This window comes from Papio anubis, chromosome 5, assembly GCF_008728515.1.
Source record: "Papio anubis isolate 15944 chromosome 5, Panubis1.0, whole genome shotgun sequence".
NCBI lineage: Eukaryota > Metazoa > Chordata > Mammalia > Primates > Cercopithecidae > Papio > Papio anubis.
This window is the reverse complement of record NC_044980.1, coordinates 40,198,336-40,217,861: the sequence shown is the minus strand read 5'-3', so window position 1 is coordinate 40,217,861 and position 19,526 is coordinate 40,198,336. Positions and strand designations below refer to the sequence as shown.

General features: G+C 38.4%; 1 protein-coding gene across 1 annotated transcript in view; it reads left to right on the top strand.

The window, feature by feature from the left end:
• The window catches only part of PLCXD3 (phosphatidylinositol specific phospholipase C X domain containing 3), a 186,847-nt gene that overhangs the window by 118,004 nt on the left and 49,317 nt on the right, over nucleotides 1-19,526 (top strand). Inside the window, exon 2 of the mRNA XM_003899620.5 lies at nucleotides 3,483-4,191. Within this exon, the coding sequence (XP_003899669.1) occupies nucleotides 3,483-4,191 (709 nt within the window). The remainder of the gene's footprint in view (nucleotides 1-3,482; nucleotides 4,192-19,526) is intronic.

Below are 19,526 nucleotides of genomic sequence, written 5' to 3'. Positions count from 1 at the left end.
TTAACTGGGTTCTCTGCTTTGGTCTCTCTCCCAGGGCTGCAATCAAGGTCTCACTCAGACAGGATCTATTTCCAAGCTTACTCATTGACCGTTAACAGGATTCAGTTCCTTGAGAGCTGTTAGTCTAAAGACCTCTGCTCCCAGCTGGTTGTTGGCCAAGGGCCACTCCCACCTCTGTGTCACATGGGCCTCTCCAACATGGCAGTTCACTCATCAAAGCAAGGAAAAAAGTAGCAAGACAAAAGTTATAACCTTTTGTAACCTAATCTCAGAAAGGGCATCCCATCATGTTTGTCTTATGTATTCATTAGAAGCAAGTCATAGGTTCAGCCCACACTCACAGAGAGGGATATGAATGCAGGAGGGCAAGGATTGTTAAGTGCCATCTTAGAAGTGGGCTTCCCACAGTGCCTGAATGACGGTACAATTTATCACACTGAGGAGAAACAAATTAAAGTGCTTATTTCCAAGAAATGAAACAAATAGTTGCTCTGATTACATTTACTTATTCAGAGCCAAAGCAACCAAACTTGATGGGACTGGGTGTATAATGGGAGTGGTTAGCCCTTGTCTGAGGAGAGAGGGCAAATGGAACCTAAAGATGAGAAACTAAATTCAACATCAGAGGAGTGACATTAAGTACCAGGTCCAAGGTATGAGTTTGAGACTGTGGATGAGAGAAGAATAAAAGGTCAGAAGCCCAGGAATACCAAGTCAATATAGAAGCAAAATGTCAGACCAGATGTAGCAGAAAAGTTCAAGAACAAAGAGGACTCCTGGCTTTAAAGACATGAGGTTAGGCTTTTCCTCACAATTATTGAATGGTTATGAAGTACTGCTGTATTTTTGCTTTACATTCAAACAAATAGAAAACTTACTGGTTCCGTAAAAATGTTGAAATTGAGAAGTATTACTCCAAATAAAATTAAAAGTCATCAAAATATTCATTTTTTTTAGCCAAAAGTAGATTATATATTTTCTTACAAAATGCATAGATACTGTTTTGTATCTATTGATTCTATTTTCTTTTCTAATAAGATTTACAGTATGAAGCACCATTTTATACCAGGTGCTGTGGCTACACCTCAAAGTCATCGGGCTTAAAACACATACTGGTGAAGCCACCATTGGCTTCTCCTTCTGACTGTTTATTTTTATTTTTAACATTCCCTTATTTTGACCTTAAGAAGCTACTTTCCATGAAAGTCAACAAATCATGTACTCTAGAAAGTATAGTATCCTTTCACAGTATTTTCAAAAGTGGTGATTTCCTTGCCTTTAAAATTTTATTTTTACAATTTTTTTTACTTGCCACATAACCATGTGATAGAAAGGTGAAACTAAAGCCATATTGAAAAAAAAGAACCACTCATTTCTAGTAAAAGAAATCTAGTTATACTTAATTCTCTTTTTGCCTGCCTCCAAGTATAATTTCTACTAGATTACAGAAGTAACCAATTACTTTCATCTACCTTTCCCTTCATGTGCCTTGAAACTAACTTTTTAACTTTTATTTTGAGAGTTTAAATTTATTTTTAAATAAATTTATTTATTATCTCTCCTAATCTTAGATCATTTAATCATAATTATTCTTAAACTTTCTTTCATTTCTATCTTTAGACATACTTCTTTGTATATATTGAGCTCTAGCACCATTTGTTTAGCTTTCATTTAAATTAGCAGTCAGATGAATAGCAACTAATAAACCAGTATGCAGCAATTTAAATGTTTATTAAAACTTACCAATCAGAACCTAACTTCCAGCTTTGCTTATTCAGAAAGGATTGACATTTTCTTGCCACACCATCTACTAAAGATAAGACATGCAGTTTCAGATTAAATTAAACATGCCATTTCTGTATATTTGGGTTATCTTTTATTGTTTTTGAAAAAGCAAATCATTCTGAGAACTTATCTAAATTTTAAAGGTTGTGATTTTCAGGGTATCAAAATATTTTGCAAATTATTTTCTTTAACAACCTACCATGGTGTCTGAAATTTAGGCACTTGTGATTCTTATGGGCTGTTAAAGCTAGATATATAGATATAGATAGATGAAAGATAGATAGATAGATAGATAGATAGATAGATAGATAGATAGATAGATAGAAATAGACTTAGATATGGAATATAGACGAATGGTATATATTGCATCACTGAAAAAAATCCTTCAACTAATTTATCAGACCAAGGCTTTGAAGTGTTGTATGGATAAACTTAAGATTCTTGTGTGTGCCTGTGTGTATTTATATGTATGTGAGTTTTGGGTTGGGGAGTGAAAGAACTAGGAAAATATGTGCCTCAAGGGAGGAAAATCAGGAATGGGGCAACAAAGTGTACTCAGAGGAAGCCTGAGTAACAGATGGGGAATGATGTTACTAGGACAAGGTCATGAAACAGGAAAGGGTGTCAGAATTTAAAGCATATCTGCCCTCTAATGTATGAAATTTTTAGAATATGTTAATTTAATTTTAGCTCTTCAGTGGGTTATGCCTAAGAATTAAAGGAGGCTTTAAGAAATAAAATGCAACCTTGAAATAACTTTTCTTTATTGGGTCCTAATAAAGAGTTTCAAATGCCACTCTCTGTTTGTGACAAATCACACACATGTTCATTGCTACATTTCTGGAGTCTTGAAATTTGCAACTGCCAAAACTAATAAAATAAATAGTCCTTTTTCTTCCTAGGAAGAAATTATTCTAAATTTAGAAGCCAATTCCCAAAAGAGTTTATGCTATTGAGAGAAAATTTGTGAAGAGTCTATTAGTTACTTTTTAAATGCTGCCAATTTTTAAATGCTGTTAATTTTTAAATGCTGTTGACTTGCAAGAACAGTTAATCATTTATTCAATATGTGAAAAGTACTTGACTTCATCTAAGTTTACAGTTGCCCAAATACAAGGTCAGGAATGAAGTTAAATATGTCAGCATTGTACTGCCTTCTTGTCTTATTTCTCCTTCCCTCTATCACTTTGACCTCCTGTGCCTTCCAAAGTGAATGAGGTAACAATTCGAATGCTGATTGCTTGTGAAAAGGGCATCTTTATTCATTGAGACAATCCTTCTAGGCTTAAAATCAACCCAAAATCAAGGAGAAGGGTAAGACTGTAAAGTATTGGGGTACTGGTGAGTCTTCATACATATCGCTTTATGAATGATCACTTATGTCACCCATATGGAAAGCCAATTCTAGTGAGTGTATTACATTCTTGGTTCACAGAATAGATGATTATTTAAATTTTAAATTTAATGATAACGAAATCTTCTTATTTTTTATAACCAATTTGATCTATTGAAGTGTTCTGTGTCTTATGTCAAATTATGTAAAGGACTCTCCTAAGGCATAAAAAATAACTAGCACTAAATTTCTTAGTATTTCCTGTGTCTCATTTGAGGGAGAGATATGGATATTGCAAGAGGGAAAGAAGTTGGGAAGGGCAAAGACCTGGAAATTAACCACACTATGCTTGTTATTCTCCTAGGGTCTCATGATTCCTTCAGCTTCTACATTGATGAAGCCTCTCCAGTAGGTCCTGAACAGCCAGAAACTGTCCAGAATTTTGTCTCTGTGTTTGGAACTGTGGCCAAAAAGCTCATGCGGAAATGGTTGGCCACTCAGACAATGAATTTTACTGGCCAGCTAGGAGCTGGAATTCGTTATTTTGATCTTCGAATTTCCACCAAGCCCAGAGACCCCGACAATGAACTCTATTTTGCTCATGGTTTGTTCAGTGCCAAAGTCAATGAAGGCCTTGAGGAGATCAATGCATTCCTCACAGATCACCATAAGGAGGTAGTGTTCTTGGACTTCAACCACTTCTATGGGATGCAGAAATATCACCATGAAAAACTGGTCCAAATGCTGAAAGACATCTATGGAAATAAAATGTGCCCAGCGATTTTTGCCCAGGAAGTTAGTTTAAAGTACCTGTGGGAGAAGGACTATCAAGTGCTGGTCTTCTACCATAGTCCAGTGGCTCTGGAAGTGCCCTTTCTCTGGCCCGGGCAGATGATGCCAGCACCCTGGGCCAACACCACAGACCCTGAGAAACTGATCCAGTTTCTTCAAGCATCCATCACTGAAAGAAGAAAGAAGGGATCGTTTTTTATATCTCAGGTGGTGCTGACCCCCAAAGCTAGCACTGTAGTCAAAGGGGTGGCAAGTGGCCTCAGAGAAACAATCACAGAAAGGTAAGTGTCTTTAAAATGTCAGGGGGAAAACCTCAAATAATTTAACTTGAATTCATAGAGCTCATAAGTGATGAAGCTAAAATTCACACTTACGTATGTTAGGTCCCCGGGGCTGCAATAACAAAGTACCACAAATTTGGTATCTTAAAACAATAAAAATATCTTATATCACAGTTCTGAAACCTAGAAGTCTGAAATCAGTGTCGGCAGGGTTGGTTCCTCCTGAGGACTCTAAGAGAGAATCTGTTCTATGCCTGTCTCCTAGGTTCTGGTGGTGGCTGGCAAGCCTGAGTGTTACTTGGCTTATACATACATCACTCCAGTCTCTGCCTCCTTTTTCTCATGCCATTTTCTCATGTGTCTCTGTGTTTTCCTTTGCTTATAAGGATACTAGTCATATTGAATTAGGGCCTGCTCTAATAACCTCATCTTAATTACTTCTGCAAGGAACCAATTTCCAAATAAGGTCACACTCACAGGTAGCAGGGGTTAGGACTTTAACATGTCTTTTTGTGGACCACAGATCAACCCATAACCCCATGTATTTTGACTCCATGTCTAGTTGTCTTTTCATAGCACCCTTTTTTCACATTTGTGTGTTGCTTTATAGATTGCAATATCCTTTCTCCACCATTTGCAGAGTCTTTTAATATCCCTAATTCCATTTGAAATGCATAACAACCCCGAGAAGTAGATATTGTCTTACAGATTTAAAAAATGAGGTTCAAAAAAGTGATATATTTTTCCTAAGACCGCTTCAACAGTGAATGATAACATGGATACTCAAACTCTATTCTCAAACTATATCCTATGCCTTTTATACTACATATGCAGCCTTATAAGGAATGGTTACCCCTGAGACAGTGGTCACTTCATTGGTCAAGCCCAGCCAAACATGTAGAATGTTCATTACCTGTGAGGTATAACTTGAGCAATCACAGGTTTTTTCCTGCAAGTGTGACACAATATGCTGAATTATACATATTATTTATTCTTTTGTGCTAAAATGTTAAACAATGCAAACATCATCTGAAGAAAGAACATAAATCCTTATCAGATCTCTTATTTTTATCTTTCATTGACATTTTGAATTACGCTAAAGAGACAGAGCGTGAATGTTTTGCTTGGACTCAAGGTCTTTGTGGAAAAAGACAAAAGATGAAGAGAAAAGATTAGGCAGTGAAAATAGTATGTGTGACCTTGTGGCATAGCATATAGGATGGAGAATGAAAGGAGTTAAAGCTTGGAGTGGTGCAAGAACACATTTTCCTGAAATCTTTTAGCCAGGCTACAGAGACCCTCATCCTGTGAGCAATGGGGAGCTAGATAATAAAGTTTAAAAGTAACATGACTTGACATGATCTGCGTTTTATGTAATAATTGATGCAGCCTGGAGGATTGATGGAATGGAGAGAGTGAGCAGTTGATAAGTGCTTAGAACTGTTTCAGCAAGGTAATGCAAGCTACACTGGGGAAGCGAAAAAACACAGAAGCGGATAATATGCAAGCAGTGAAAATTAAAATGGTTCAGTGACTAGTTCCATATGTGGTATAAATGGGAGAAAAGAGTTCAGGATAAGCAGGACAGGTAATGGAAGCATTCACAGACTCAGGAAACAAAGACACAGGGATTTGGGAGGAAGTGGGGAAGGTACCATCAGGGTCATGCTGAATTTAAAGCATGAGTAAGGCATTCAAGTAGATGTGGCTAATTGATCATTAGAAATACAGGCCAACTCATTTGGGGGTTGTTGGCATTTCTTGGTGGTGGAAACTCCAAGTCATTGGAGTGGAAAAGTTCTTCCATATAAAATCAAAACTTTCTTCTGTTATTCAGAATGGTCCATTAGCTGGGACTGCTCTGTTCCTTAAAATTTAAATAACATTACCAACCATTCATTGTATAGTCTATTAAAGTGCCTGGCTTTCTCTATGATTTCTGCTAATGTCTACATTTCTTCTATTTGTATGGTAGGAGCCCTTTCTACTACTGGATTATATCATTTTATGATTTAATTGTCCCACACAGTCTGTCCATGTCCCATTCTGAGACATGAAACTTGCTTCATGTTCATTTCCACAATATTTTTTAAATTTTACTGAAGATCTGAAGAGGCCAGGAATGGCTTATAATCACAATAATGTACATAATTTAAAATCGAATTTTAGGCTTGTCTTTAATTACAAATCTTCTGCCCTAGGCTAACAGCCCCTGACAACATCTGCAACACTGTATACCTCAGCTTCATATCCTCTGACTGAATCTTCTCCTGCTTTACCATTTTTCACTTATTTTCTTTCTTTACCCTTAGATTGCCTTTGAGACTCAACATTCTAGATGACTGTGTAACTAGATTAACACATCTAGATGATTATGCCTAACTAGTCAACTCTCTCCAGCTTCCCAAGCCTAAACTCAGCTAGTTGCAACAAAGTATTCATCAAAACAAGAGGGCTTTTTGCTTTATAGCACCGCTGTCTACAAACATTATTTTTTCTGCTAATTAGTAATTTACCCCCTTTCTCACAAACTTAGAAAGTGAGGGAGTTGTGTACATATAAAAATGTGTTGTTTTTAACTGTATCCCATAGAGTCCCCAGATTTTGAAGAATCTCTGATGGGTCACTAGAGGTGGTGAAAAGGCAGCAGGAGCCTGGGAGGGAACTGACTCCAACTCCCTCCATTCTCTCCATACCTTGAATGAAAGAAGCTTCATTTTTAACTTTGACATTTTGGGCATGATGCAAGTCTTCCTATCAGCTCTTCCAGCTTCCAGCATAGTTCTACGCTTAGGAAAACACTTACTCATATTAAATCCTTGCTTTGCATTTTAGCCAAGGACTTTACCTTCATTTTACCTGTGTAGAGATCATCCTTTGAAGAAGCCAAGAATTTACTCAAAGATAAACGGTTTTCATTTTTTTCCTCTTACGTCATTTGATGTAATTTAGAAGTTTTCAAGTCATAGTTAAACTGCTTTTTGGTTACTCATGCTCTAGTACACTACTACTAAAGTAGGATTTGTGGGTAAAAAAATCAAATCAGTTAGGAAAGTGCTGAACATTATATTCTACACAACTCTCCCAAAGGAGTCACAGTGTACATTAGCATATAAAAGGCACTAAGGAATGTTTTAGTGATGAATCCTATTTAAATTTAACTAATGCAGTGTTTTCCAAGCACTTAACTTTTGTTCGGGTAACACTTAATTAACAGCACATGGAATTAATTTTTAAAAACTGCTCTCAGCCCTTTAATTCAGAACTTCTTACTTGCCTCTCTAGCTTATATATTTGGAAGAGTAGAGTTGTATCATTGACAAGAAAAAGGAACAGAAAAAGAAATTTTAAAAGTAGAAATGAAGACTCCATATGTAGAACTAATTCTTTCCTCTATAGGATTATGAAAATTACTTACCAATAATTTGCCAATATATCTGAACCTTGTCATTATAGATGTGCTGGCATTCTCCAGTGGAGTTTAGTCTCAGAAGTACTAGAAAGACTTCCTTTTTAACCATTTGCAAAGCTGTATTCTGAATGTTATATTAATGTGAAGCTCAGCTTTTTGTTTTGGTTTGGTTTGGTTATTGGACATACTCCAGCCTTCTGCATGGAACCTACAGGAAAAGCTTATTGTCAGCTCTGGGGTCATGCCTTGCAAAGGCAATTTATTAATACTTATCACTTATTCAGTGAAGGAGCACTTGACTCCCCAGAACTTGTTGACTTTCTCTTCTTATCAAGTGATGAAGCCTATGAAGTGAACTGATTCTGACATTGTCCTCTTCGCTTTTGTGCAAAAGCCATTCATTCATAAAGTCCTGTGATGGCACCAAAAGTTGTAGTAAGTTCTTCTGTGCCACGAAAGGAAAGTTACCAGGCAATTATAAGACTGCTCTAGGCCTTACATATTTTCATCTGCAAAATTTGGAGTTTGAGCTAGATTACCTCCAAGATCCATTTCAGTTGTAAAATCCCACAGTTCTAAGATCCTGTATTTGACTAGCTAGTTTCTCTACAATTTTTAAAATCATACCTAATATTTGGATTAACAAAACTGTGAGCACACACATTTAGAAAACAGCATTTAGAGTTGTGGGTGGCTTTCAGGGAAACTAAATCCAGCCTGGATTTAGGTACCATAGCTTTCAATCTGGCCAATGGTTCTAAATACTGCAGATTCATTTTCTACACTGTAGCAATGCCAAAAGACACAGATTTTTATTTCTTAAAGACTTATTTTTAATTTCTTTTTCAAACACCAGTTTTTGCACCCCACCCCCATGCAATTCACACATTCTTAAAAAGAAGGTGTGCAACTTGAGTAAAGTCCTTTCCTAATTTGTAGAAGTTTATTAACTTACAGGTTTCTTTTAATTTAAAAAATGTAGCCATATTACCTGCCTGAATTTTTAAGCAGCAATGCATCTGTGCAAGTAAAGTGATGCTGAGTTAAATTAGACAATATTTGTTCAGGCCAACAAGTTAGATAATGATTAATATAACAATAATAATAACTTATTATTATTATGGGCTATTATAAGGGTTCACTATCTGTTAGATCCTTTACTGTGTTATATTCATGATTGGGTTCAATATTTATAAAACCTCCAAGTGTAGGTACTATTGCTATCCTATCTTAACAATAAAGGGACTGAGCCTTAGAAGTGTTAACCAACTTAGCTGGATAGCACAATTAAGAAAAGGTGGATTCAGGATTTAAATTTAGGCTGCTCTATCTGTTCATTTATTCACAAAAGCAAACATTTAAATGCCTAATCTGTTCTAGACACTGTACTTCAAGTGACTGATCTCAGATACGCAGTCTTATAACCATTACATAGTCCTATCTCCCTGCTATTTGTGAGAATCCAAAGAAGTGACTGCAACTTTGTTTTCATCTTATTAAATGACAATATCTAGATCAAATTTGGCAGTACATTCAGGTAGACTGAGTTCAATTTAGTACTTATCTGTTGAACAGCTCCTATGAGTACGGCTCTGCATTAAGTGTTGTGAGGCATATTAAAATTGGTATTTGCCATTGTTCCTATCAAGCATCAAGTAGGTTTGAAAAGACAAGAACATGCAAGACCTAAACACAAATTGGAGAGAAACAGGAGAGTTAAATATCAAGACCTATGTGACTTAGAGGAGAGAGATATCTGGAAAGATTTTGGCTGGCTTTGACAAAAAGCACTGTGATAGGCAGACATGGGTAGGGGTAACTTCTCAGGATGAGGAAATAGCAAGAGCAAAGCATGGAGGTAGGAAATCTTAAGGACAAGAGAAATCAGAGTTGGTTAGAGAAACAGAGTGATATGCAAAGGAACATAGGGGATGACTTGAGGAAAAAGTGAAGGGGGAGATTATGGTTGGCTGAATTAGGCATATATTAGGAAGATATTGAGGAGGGCAAATCAGAACTGGACCTCCGGAGATGAAACTCACCTAATTATGTAGGTTGAGTAAGGAAGGAAGAGACTGAAGATGAAGCTACCAGTTTAAAGGCGGAAACAGAGTAGCATGCCAACAAGTGTCTAGAAAGAGAGGTAAAAATCCTGACATGGTTTGACTTCAGCCCTACTGACAGTGCTGCCCCCTTGGAATACCATTTACAGTATCATTTTATATGGATGACGTCCCTTGGAATTGGATGATGGGTAGCCCTGGCCACTTAGTCTCATGGTCACAGTGATCACCTTTTGTAAGGCAGAATTTTTAGGATGTGGTTGTGAGTATATACCAATATTACCCAGCTGGGCAAAGGAAGACAACTGTAGTTGTTGAGCCCACATTATGTGCCAGGCACTGTGCTAAGAGCTCTACATGATTTGTGTCCATTTAAGGCCTTGCAGCCTTACAAATTAGGTATTATTAAATCTATTAGAGGTGGAAATTGAGGCTGAGAGATGTCTAATACCTTGCTTTAAAATCCCATATTAAAGTCATGCCTTAATTAATAAGCTAGGATTATTACATAGGTTTGTTTGACTCTAAGTCCCATGCTTATTCTTGCAGATTAGGTAAAATTAATATTGCTTGGCACTGGCTGCATTTAATATATTATCTGTCATCTTGGAAGGCAGAGTCAGGTCTAGGGGTTTGGGAAAGTGAATTATGCTGGTGACAGAGTGGGCAAAGCTAAGAGAAGAGAAGGTCTGAAGCGTATGGCTTTGCCTCAAGAAAGCAAACCCTGATAGGATGTTAGCATGGAACCTCCTAAGGAAGCATTGACATAGAACATGAAAGGAGTTAGAGATGACTGGGCTTAATCCTTCTTGCCTTGTGCCTACTGCTCATTTCACCATTTCTTTTTATTAAATAAGGAAGTTGAGGCCAAGAGGAATGCTAATTGATTGTGCAAGGACACAGAGCTAACTGGCAGCAGAGAAAGGATTAAAATCCAGGACTCCTGGCTCCCAGTCAAAAGAAGAGACACCCCAGAGAGGGATAAGGCCAGAGGATAAACAGAAAGCCTAGGGGTGGAGGGGGCAGAGCATACCAGGCTGCACATGCCAACATGGACGGGCTTTCAGTCTGCGCTGCACTCAACACTGCATGGTGCCCTGGAGTCTTGCCAGGAGGGAATGCGGGTAAAGTCAAAGTACTGGGCCACAGATTTTATGCCGGGCCTACTTTCCCTGGACTTTCTCTCTCTCTCTCTTTCTCTCCCTCTCTCTCTTTCTTCTACTCGTTTACTCTCTCTACATCATGAACCCAAAGGATTCTTTATTTCTCTCCAATGGGGACACACTCCAGCTCACAACCCGCCTGTTGCCCAGTTTGCCTTTTCCTTGCCCGTACCCAGAAGGGATGGGTCTAGTCTCTTGGAAGTTTTTCAGCTGCAGTGCCAGTCATCTTAGCAGTTTGGAGAGCCAGGAAAATCCTCACTTAGAGGCTGAGACTCAGAATGGTTCAAAGTCAGCTATAGTGACATGAGACAGTACCTATCTCCATAAAGAGCAGCTTTCCAGCCCTGCCCTTCCACCCTAGGCCATGTCCCAAGACAGGTCAGCACAGCAGCAGAGCAGAGCAGCTGACAATGGATATTTGGGATATTCTATTCAACAGATGGGGAAAGCGATCTCCTCAAGCTACATATCCTTGAGGAGAAAGAACACCAAGGAGACTATGGAAAGCTAGTGTTTCAATAATCATTGTTTTCAAAAAGCTTTCACCATAAGATTCATTTGTTCGACCTGTCTCTCTCTCTGTCTTTATAGATATGTATGCATACAGATACTTATATGTACTTGTGTCTGTGTGTGTATGTCTGTTTGTATGTATGTAAATGGCTTCATTTGTACAAGTGTTACTCCTAATTTGCAATTTAAGAAACTGAAAGTCAGAATGGCTAAATAATTTACTTGGATGATGTTATAAGTCAGTGCTGGGAGCAATTTAGAATCTTTCTGAACCACTGGAAAGCGGATTCTGGCTTGTAAATCAAAAGGAAGCTCCAGAAAACAACGCTTTCCCAGCCCAGGACTTGGCAAACTGGAATACACTTATGGAAATTTTGTTACAATGTAAATTCCTGGGTACCACTTTCAGAAATTCTGATTCAGTAGTCTGTGGTTCAAAGTGTTTAATTCTTAGCAGACTCAAGTGAGCCCCACTTCAAGTAGCACTGCTCTGCTCATACCCACAAACAAGCTGCACCTTAATCATCCCTACCGACAAATTAACCTGGTTTTGGTTAACCTAGAGAACATAAACCCCAATATTTATTGGTGCCCTCCTCCCTAGGCTCAGTTAGTTCTTCCTAAAATCTAAGTTACAACTCCTCTACCCACAAGACCTGCCAGATTTAAGTTCATATTTCCTTGCTGTATCACTCAGATAGTACCTATCAATGATTTCCAAAAAAATAGCCCTCAGCTTTTGGCATCTTCTGTCTTCTGTGACTTAGTTTGATCCTAGAATTATTGCGCTAACGGGCTAAAAAGCACATTCTCGTGTAAGAAGACTTAATAACTTCTAGACTCAGTGTCTCCCACCAAAGCCAATTAACATTACAGCACTGCATCCCAACTGCCTCCCCAATGCTAATTTCAAACACGATGAGAAAGAAGAAGAAGAAGAGGAAAAGGAGGAGGAGGAGGAGTTTCAACTGAAGAATTATGAGTTTCATAAATTCAGAGAGAAGAGAGCTTTATTTCTTATAAAGGATTGCCACCTGCAGGCTGGCCATTCCATGGGTTGGGAAATGTAGCCTCCAGTAGAAACTGAGAAAGGTACTTCAAGGAAAGGAAGGGTGAGACAAAAATTTAGGCTGAAAGGGTCAGCTAAGTATACATATTCAACAGGTTGTAGGAGAATCTATGAATATTCACAAAGTGGGACGGTTGCATTTATAAATAAGTAAACATACATATTTCATAAGCCCTATGTTCACTTCTGGGTGGAGACTTAACATTTAAATGCATTAAAATTAGGTCCTATATGTCAAAAAGTGAAACAGAGGACACAGAGGCATGTTATGTGCAGTCTCTGTAAACTGACCAGAACCAGTCTACGATTTGGTGTCTCTGATCAGGAAGACAAGCTGGTCAGTTGTGTTGAAACCACAAAAATGTGGGGAAGTTGGATGCATTGATTTCTGTTTAACTCTTGGGAAAGAAAGTCTTTTAGTGGCAGTTAGTGAAGAATGGAGTATAACAAGGCATGTCCAATCTCCCATCCCATCATTGCCAAAAACTCAGTTGTTTTTGTTTTCTTGTTTTGTTTTGTTTTGAGACAGAGCCTTGCTCTGTCACCCAGGCTGGAGTATAGTGGCATGATCTCAGCTCACTGCAACCTCCGCCTCCCAGGTTCAATTGATTCTCCCACCTCAGCCTCCTGAGTAGCTGGGATTACAGGTGCACGCCACCATGCCCAGCTGATTTTTGTACTTTTTGTAGAGAAGGGGTTTCACCATGTTGGCCAGGCTGGTCTCGAACTCCTAACCTCAAGTGATCCGCCCGCCTCAGCCTCCCAAAATGCTGGGTTTACAGGCATGAGCCACCATGCAAGGCCAAGAACTCAGTTTTTAAGGTTTCTCTGGAGTCCTTTTGGCCAAGAAGGGGTTGTACTCAGTTGGCTGGGGGGCTCAAGATTTAATTTTTATTTCTCAGAAGGAAGAAGATTCTGTACCAGCTTACAGTTGTGAGACTGTGTGACAGAGGAGTGAGTTCAGCCTGTGTCCTCTGGGGTATGGCAGGAGGAAGGGTTGTCTGTAATTCTCCATTTTAACAACTTTTGACCCCAAAATTTTTGAAACAAGAGTGCATATAAAAACTCTCTTTCTCCTTCATTCTGCTGATGTCGTATGATTAAAGAAGATTAAAATACATTTAAATACAGGCAGGCAGTTTTCACTGTTTCAGAGAGGTTAAAGCCTAGAGAAGGCTCCAAGTTGTTGAGAAGTCAGACATCTATTCAGTGCCTGCTCTGTGTGTGTGTATGTGTGTGTGTGTGTGTGTGTGTGTGTATGAGCGACAGAGAGAAACAGAGAATGAATACATATACTTTTCTGAAAAACTGTGGCATAGGATAGAGATTCTCCTACTTTAGTAAACCTCTCTGGATCTCAGTTTTCTTCTATGGAATTGCTGGGCAGATTGAATTTAATTTCTAAAAGAAACTAGCTTAAAATATAGCTAGTATGTATAGCTAGCACTTACAAAAAAAAAGTTGAAAGGAGGTAGGTTGATGGGGTAGAGAGAATAAAGATGGAGTAGCCAGGCAGCAGGGCTATTTAGTCAGTCAAGTAGTGACACAATAATTTGTGTAGTTTAGTCAGCAACCGAGGGAAAAGGGAGATTTGTTTGGAATTTCAAATGAACCATATAATGAGATATCAGTAGATGAATGAGTAAAAGGTGTCTGATTCAAGAAGTAAAATGAACCACATGTGGAAATCTCAGTTCACATTCCACAGTCATGAGAAGGGGGCCTGCAGGCCAGCTCTTCCCTTCTGCTCTATGCAGGCAGGGCTCCTGAGTGGGGCACAAATCCATTCAGCTGAAAAGCTCCAAGAGACATAAGTATTTTGTGATTGTCCTTTAGCCAAAGATCCCCAGGCACAAACATTTGTTGAACATGCAGAGTTTACTATTTGTTGCAGCGACGGAGAACATACCATGGGGTTCATACATGAGACATCCCGGTAAGAGGATGCTAGAAGGGACTTACAAGATTGGGCTTAGGTTGGGTGACTTGAGGGAGGGTCTAAGGAAGCAGGGGTTCTCTCTAGATCAGATGCTGTCAGAAAGCAAGGACTAGTCTACATTTGGGTATTTCAACAAGCCTAATCCATAGGGCTAGAGCAAGATCAAACTGTAATTGGTAAAGGAGTCACAGTCACTTATTTTAGTGAAGAGAGGTGGTGACCTTATCTGAAGTTGGTATTGTGGGAGATTGCTTATGTCCAACAGGAGAATAACATGGCCTGGTTTTAAGTGTCTGGCGAGCTCTCAGTTGTCAGGGGCTGCTTTTTCTTTCCCCCTTTTTCAATAACATGTGAAAACAGAAATATCACTTATTCTCATTTGGCTTAAAAGCCTCTAGTATAAATTAGTCTGTCCGTGTGCTTTTTCTTTGTTCTTTTTCTCATTAAAATGGTCGAGGTTGTTTCTATGCAAAAGCCCAGACCATTTTGATAATGAGGCAAATCAAAGAGTTGGTAATATCCTAACTGAGGGATTGGCTAGTGAAAATGTAAACTCTTCAAATTAGGCTATATTGACAGTCAACTTGACTTTCTTTCTCTGTGATCTTAAATTTCTCCGTCTACCCTTGGAAAACTGTTGAAATTTCCCAGATGATGGAGAGACGGGGTCCAGGGCAGGAAAAAAATAGAACACAGCTCTTTGTAAAGGGAATTGCTGTTTTTTTAAGATTTGGGAACATTCCAACTGTCTTCCTAAGGTTTCACAACTCATTCAGGGCACAAGGAAGAAGGAGATAGGATGCAGACTGTCATATTTTCAGCTAAATTGGTTTGTTGTCCTCTTTCACAGAGGGAGGCATGTTTTTTTATCGGGCTTGTTTGCATGGGTGCCCCTGAGGGCTTGCGATCCAGATGTTTGTGCTGAGTGTACTTGATAGACGGGGTTTTCAGAGACTGACCTACTGATAAACAAGGGTGACTCTGACAAGTATAAATGGCTAGTCCAGTGAGGTGATATAAGCCAAATCCTCTCTGTCAAAAACGATAAAAGGGCAAGGAGTTGCTGTAAGCATGTCCTACCTAACCAAATCGTTATAGAAATATTAAATAATGAACTAACATCGCTCTAGGCAATGAGATGTCAGCTTTTAACTTACCACATTTGGTTGATAAAATGTTGTTTTCTATAATATTTTCAGTGTAACAGCAATAAAAAAGTTAAAACTGTGAAATTTTCTCAGAATACCTGACCTTGGAGGATTTTACAAGAAAATACTGCATGCATCAGTTGCAGGCATTAATATTTGGCTTTGTTGATTACAGCACAGATCTTCTGGCTCTTGCTCTGTATGTCTGGGATTGTAGCCTATTGCTAATTAACTTATTTTAAAGTATTAACAATAATTAGACAAGAATGGCTAGAGACTTGATTGTCATAATTGATTTTTTGCAGAAATCACAATTATATCTTGAACTTTTCCTTTAAAATAGTCTTTCCTTCCACCCCCTCATCATTATTTCCCTGTGGCCTCAGCTGTTAAGAGACAAAAAGCTTACAAGTTGTTTCTGAGGCTGTGACATCCTATCTGGAGGAAGCAGTATGTAGCAGTGAGACTGTAACGTGTGATTTCATTAGTGAACGCTAAAAGCACAGGTTGCCCTTTGGAAATGGATGTGAGATGTAGCCAATATAAAACAGACCAAATTCACTGTGCTGTCTGCTACTTGTCTGAATACTGAACAAAAAAGTTGTTGCCTATATAATTTACCTCAGGTTCAAAAATTAACCAGTCAAAAAATAGATAATAACTCTATCAAAAGCTGTTAATTGGCTCATCATGGTGGCTCACACCTGTAATCCCAGCACTTTGGGAGGCCAAGGCAGGTGAATCACTTGAGGTCAAGAGTTTGAGACCCACATGGCCAACATGGTGAAACTCCTCTCTACAAAACTACAAAAATTAGCTGGGCATGGTAGTGGGCACCTGTAATCCCACCTACTCAGGAGGCTGAGGCAGGAGAATCCCTTGAACCCAGGAGGCAGGGGTTGCACTAGGCCCTGATTGAGCCTCTGTACTCCAGCCTGGGTGACAGAGCAAGACCCTGTCTAAGAAAAATCAACCAAACAAAAAAAAGACAAAAACAAAAGCTACTAATTAATGGATATCTTTCAGTTTTTGTGGTTCATTTTCAAGAGTTTAATTCACATTGCCTGTTTTTCTAAATAAAGCTAGCTTATAATGAATAGATTGTAGGAAAATTTGATCAAGTGTGTAGTTTAGTGTCACTAAATTCAGTCTGTTAATAGACAGCATATGTCAATTCAGAAGAGTCATGATGGATCTATTGTTAAGTATCCTGAAAACTTTGTTTTTTCTTGTCTCACTTTCACATTGGCTGGTTAGGGGTTACTTGGTTATTTAATAAATTTGACTCTATTGCTGTTCACAAGCAGAGCAAGTGCCACAGACATTTCTACATGGTGTTATATGACACAAGGAGAATTCCACACCCTTGAGCACACACAACTTATTGCCACTGTATGCCCATGTGTCCACATCACTCATGTGTCCACAGACCAAGAAGACCCCAAACACAATATGGCCGAGTACTCTTACAAGTAATAAAGATGGAGAGGCTTTTTAATACTGTAAACCATGAGGAATGACATTTCCATGTCTCCTGATGCAGGCTGTTTATAGAAAGGCTGCTTCACTTGTCCACCATTTTCTACTCCAGTTAAAAAAAGGGTGGTCAGCTATAGACTGAAAATGTTTATGTGAAAAAGAACTAAAGGCAAAAACCTCATGATTATCTCAATAGCTGCAGAAAAGGCTTTTGATAAAATTCAACATCCCTTCATGATAAAGACTCTCAATAAATTAGGTATCGAAGGAACCTACCTCAAAATAATAGGAGCCATATATGACAAACCCAAAGCCAACATCAAAGTGAATGGGCAAAAGCTGGAAGCATTTGCCTTGAAATCCAGCACAAGACAAGGATGTCCTCTCTCACCGCTCATATTCAACATAGTATTTGGAAGTTCTGGCTTGAGCAACCAGGCAAGAGAAATAAATAAAGGGTATACAAATAAGAAGAGAGAAAGTCAAACTATCTTTGTTTGTGGATGGCATAATCCTATACCTAGAAAGCCCCATTCTCTCAGTCCAAAAGCTTCTTAAGCTGACAAGCAACTTCACCAAAGTCTCAGGATACAAAATTAATGTGCAAAAATCACTAGCATTCCTATAATCCAAGAATAGGCAAGTAGCTTATAGTGAATGTGGCTCTATGCCAAATTATGAATGAACCAAATATACAGCCAAATTATGAATGAACTACCATTCACAATTGCCATAAAAAGAATAAAATACCTAGGAATACAGCTAACAAGATAAGGGAAGGACCTCTTCGAGGAGAACTAAAAACCGCTGATCAAAGAAATCAAAGATGACACAAACAAATGGAAAAACATTCCATGTTTATGGATAGAAAGAATCAATATTGTGAAAATGGCCATACTGCCCAAAGCAATTTATAGATTCAGTGTTATTCCCATTTCCAAAAACAGACACATAAAAAAATGGAACAGAATAGAGAACCCAGAAATAAGACCGCACACCTACTGCCATCTGATTTTTTAAAAACCTGACAAAAACGAGCAATGGGAAAAGGATTCCCTATTTAATAAATGGTGCTGGGAGAACTTGCTAGCTGTATGCAGAAAATAGAAACTACACCCTTCCTCAAGCCATATACAAAAATCAACTAAAGATGGATTTAAGACTTAAATGTAAAACCCAAAAGTATAAAAACCCTAGAAGAAAACCTAAGCAATACCATTTAGGACATAGGCACAGGCAAAGATTTCATGATGAAGATGCCAAAAGCAATTGCAATGAAAGCCAAAATTGACAAATAGGATCTAATTAAACTAAAGAGCTTCTGCACAGCAAAAGAAACTATCAGCAGAGTAAACAGGCAACCTATAGAAGGGGAGAAAAATTTTGCAATCTATCCATCTGACAAAGGTCTAATATCCAGTATCTACAAGGAACAAATTTACAAGAAATAAACAAACAACCCCATTAAAAAGCTGGCAAAGGACATGAACAGACACTTCTCAAAAGAAGACATTTTTATGGCCAACAAACATTTGAAAAAAAAGCTCAACATCACCGATCATTAGAGAAATGCAAGTCAAAACCACAATGAGATACCATCTCATGCCAGTCAGAATGGCGTTATTACTAAGTCAAGAAACAATAGACGCTGGCGAGGCTGTGGAGAAATAGGAACATCTTTACACTGTTGGTGGGAGTGTAAATTAGTTCAACCATTGTGGAAGACAATGTGGCAATTCTTCAAAGACCTAAAACCAGAAATAATTTGACCCAGCAATCCCATTACTAGGTATATACCCAAAAGAATATACATCATTCTGTTATAAAGATCCATGCACATGTATGTTCATTGCAGCACTATTCACAATAGCAAAGACATGGAATCAACCCAAATGCCCATCAATGATAGACTGAGTTTTTAAAATGTGGTATATATACATCATAGAATACTATGTGGTCACAAAAAGGAGATCATGTCCTTTGCAGGAACATGGATGAAGCTGGAAGCCATTATCCTCAGCAACCTAATGCATGGACAGAAAAGCAAACACTGCATGTTCTCACTTATAAGTGGGAAAGGAACAATGAGAACACATGTACACAGCGAGAGGAATGACACACACTAGGGTTGCGGGGAGTGCATCAGGATAAATAGCTAATGCATGCTGGGCTTAAACCTAGTGATGGATTGATTTGTGCATCAAACTACCATGCACATATTTACCTATGTAACAAATCTGCACATCCTCCACATGGAGCCCTGACTTAAAAGTTGGAAATCAAAAAAAAAAGAAAATGTTGATGTGTGCTTGGGCATGTATGTGTTTGTGCATGTGTGTGTGGATGCAAGTTGTGTGTTGATAGGGGTAAGAGAATAGTTTGAAAATAAGTATTAACACAGACTTCTCTTTTCACCTGTAAGTATTCATTGCTTTCTTCCTGCTTATTAAGGAAAGAAGAGTTTCACATGCAGTGTGATCTTATCTCCCAATTGAAGATATAAATGATGGTCTCCTGAAAGTGCTCAGATACCCCATGTGGTACTTTTT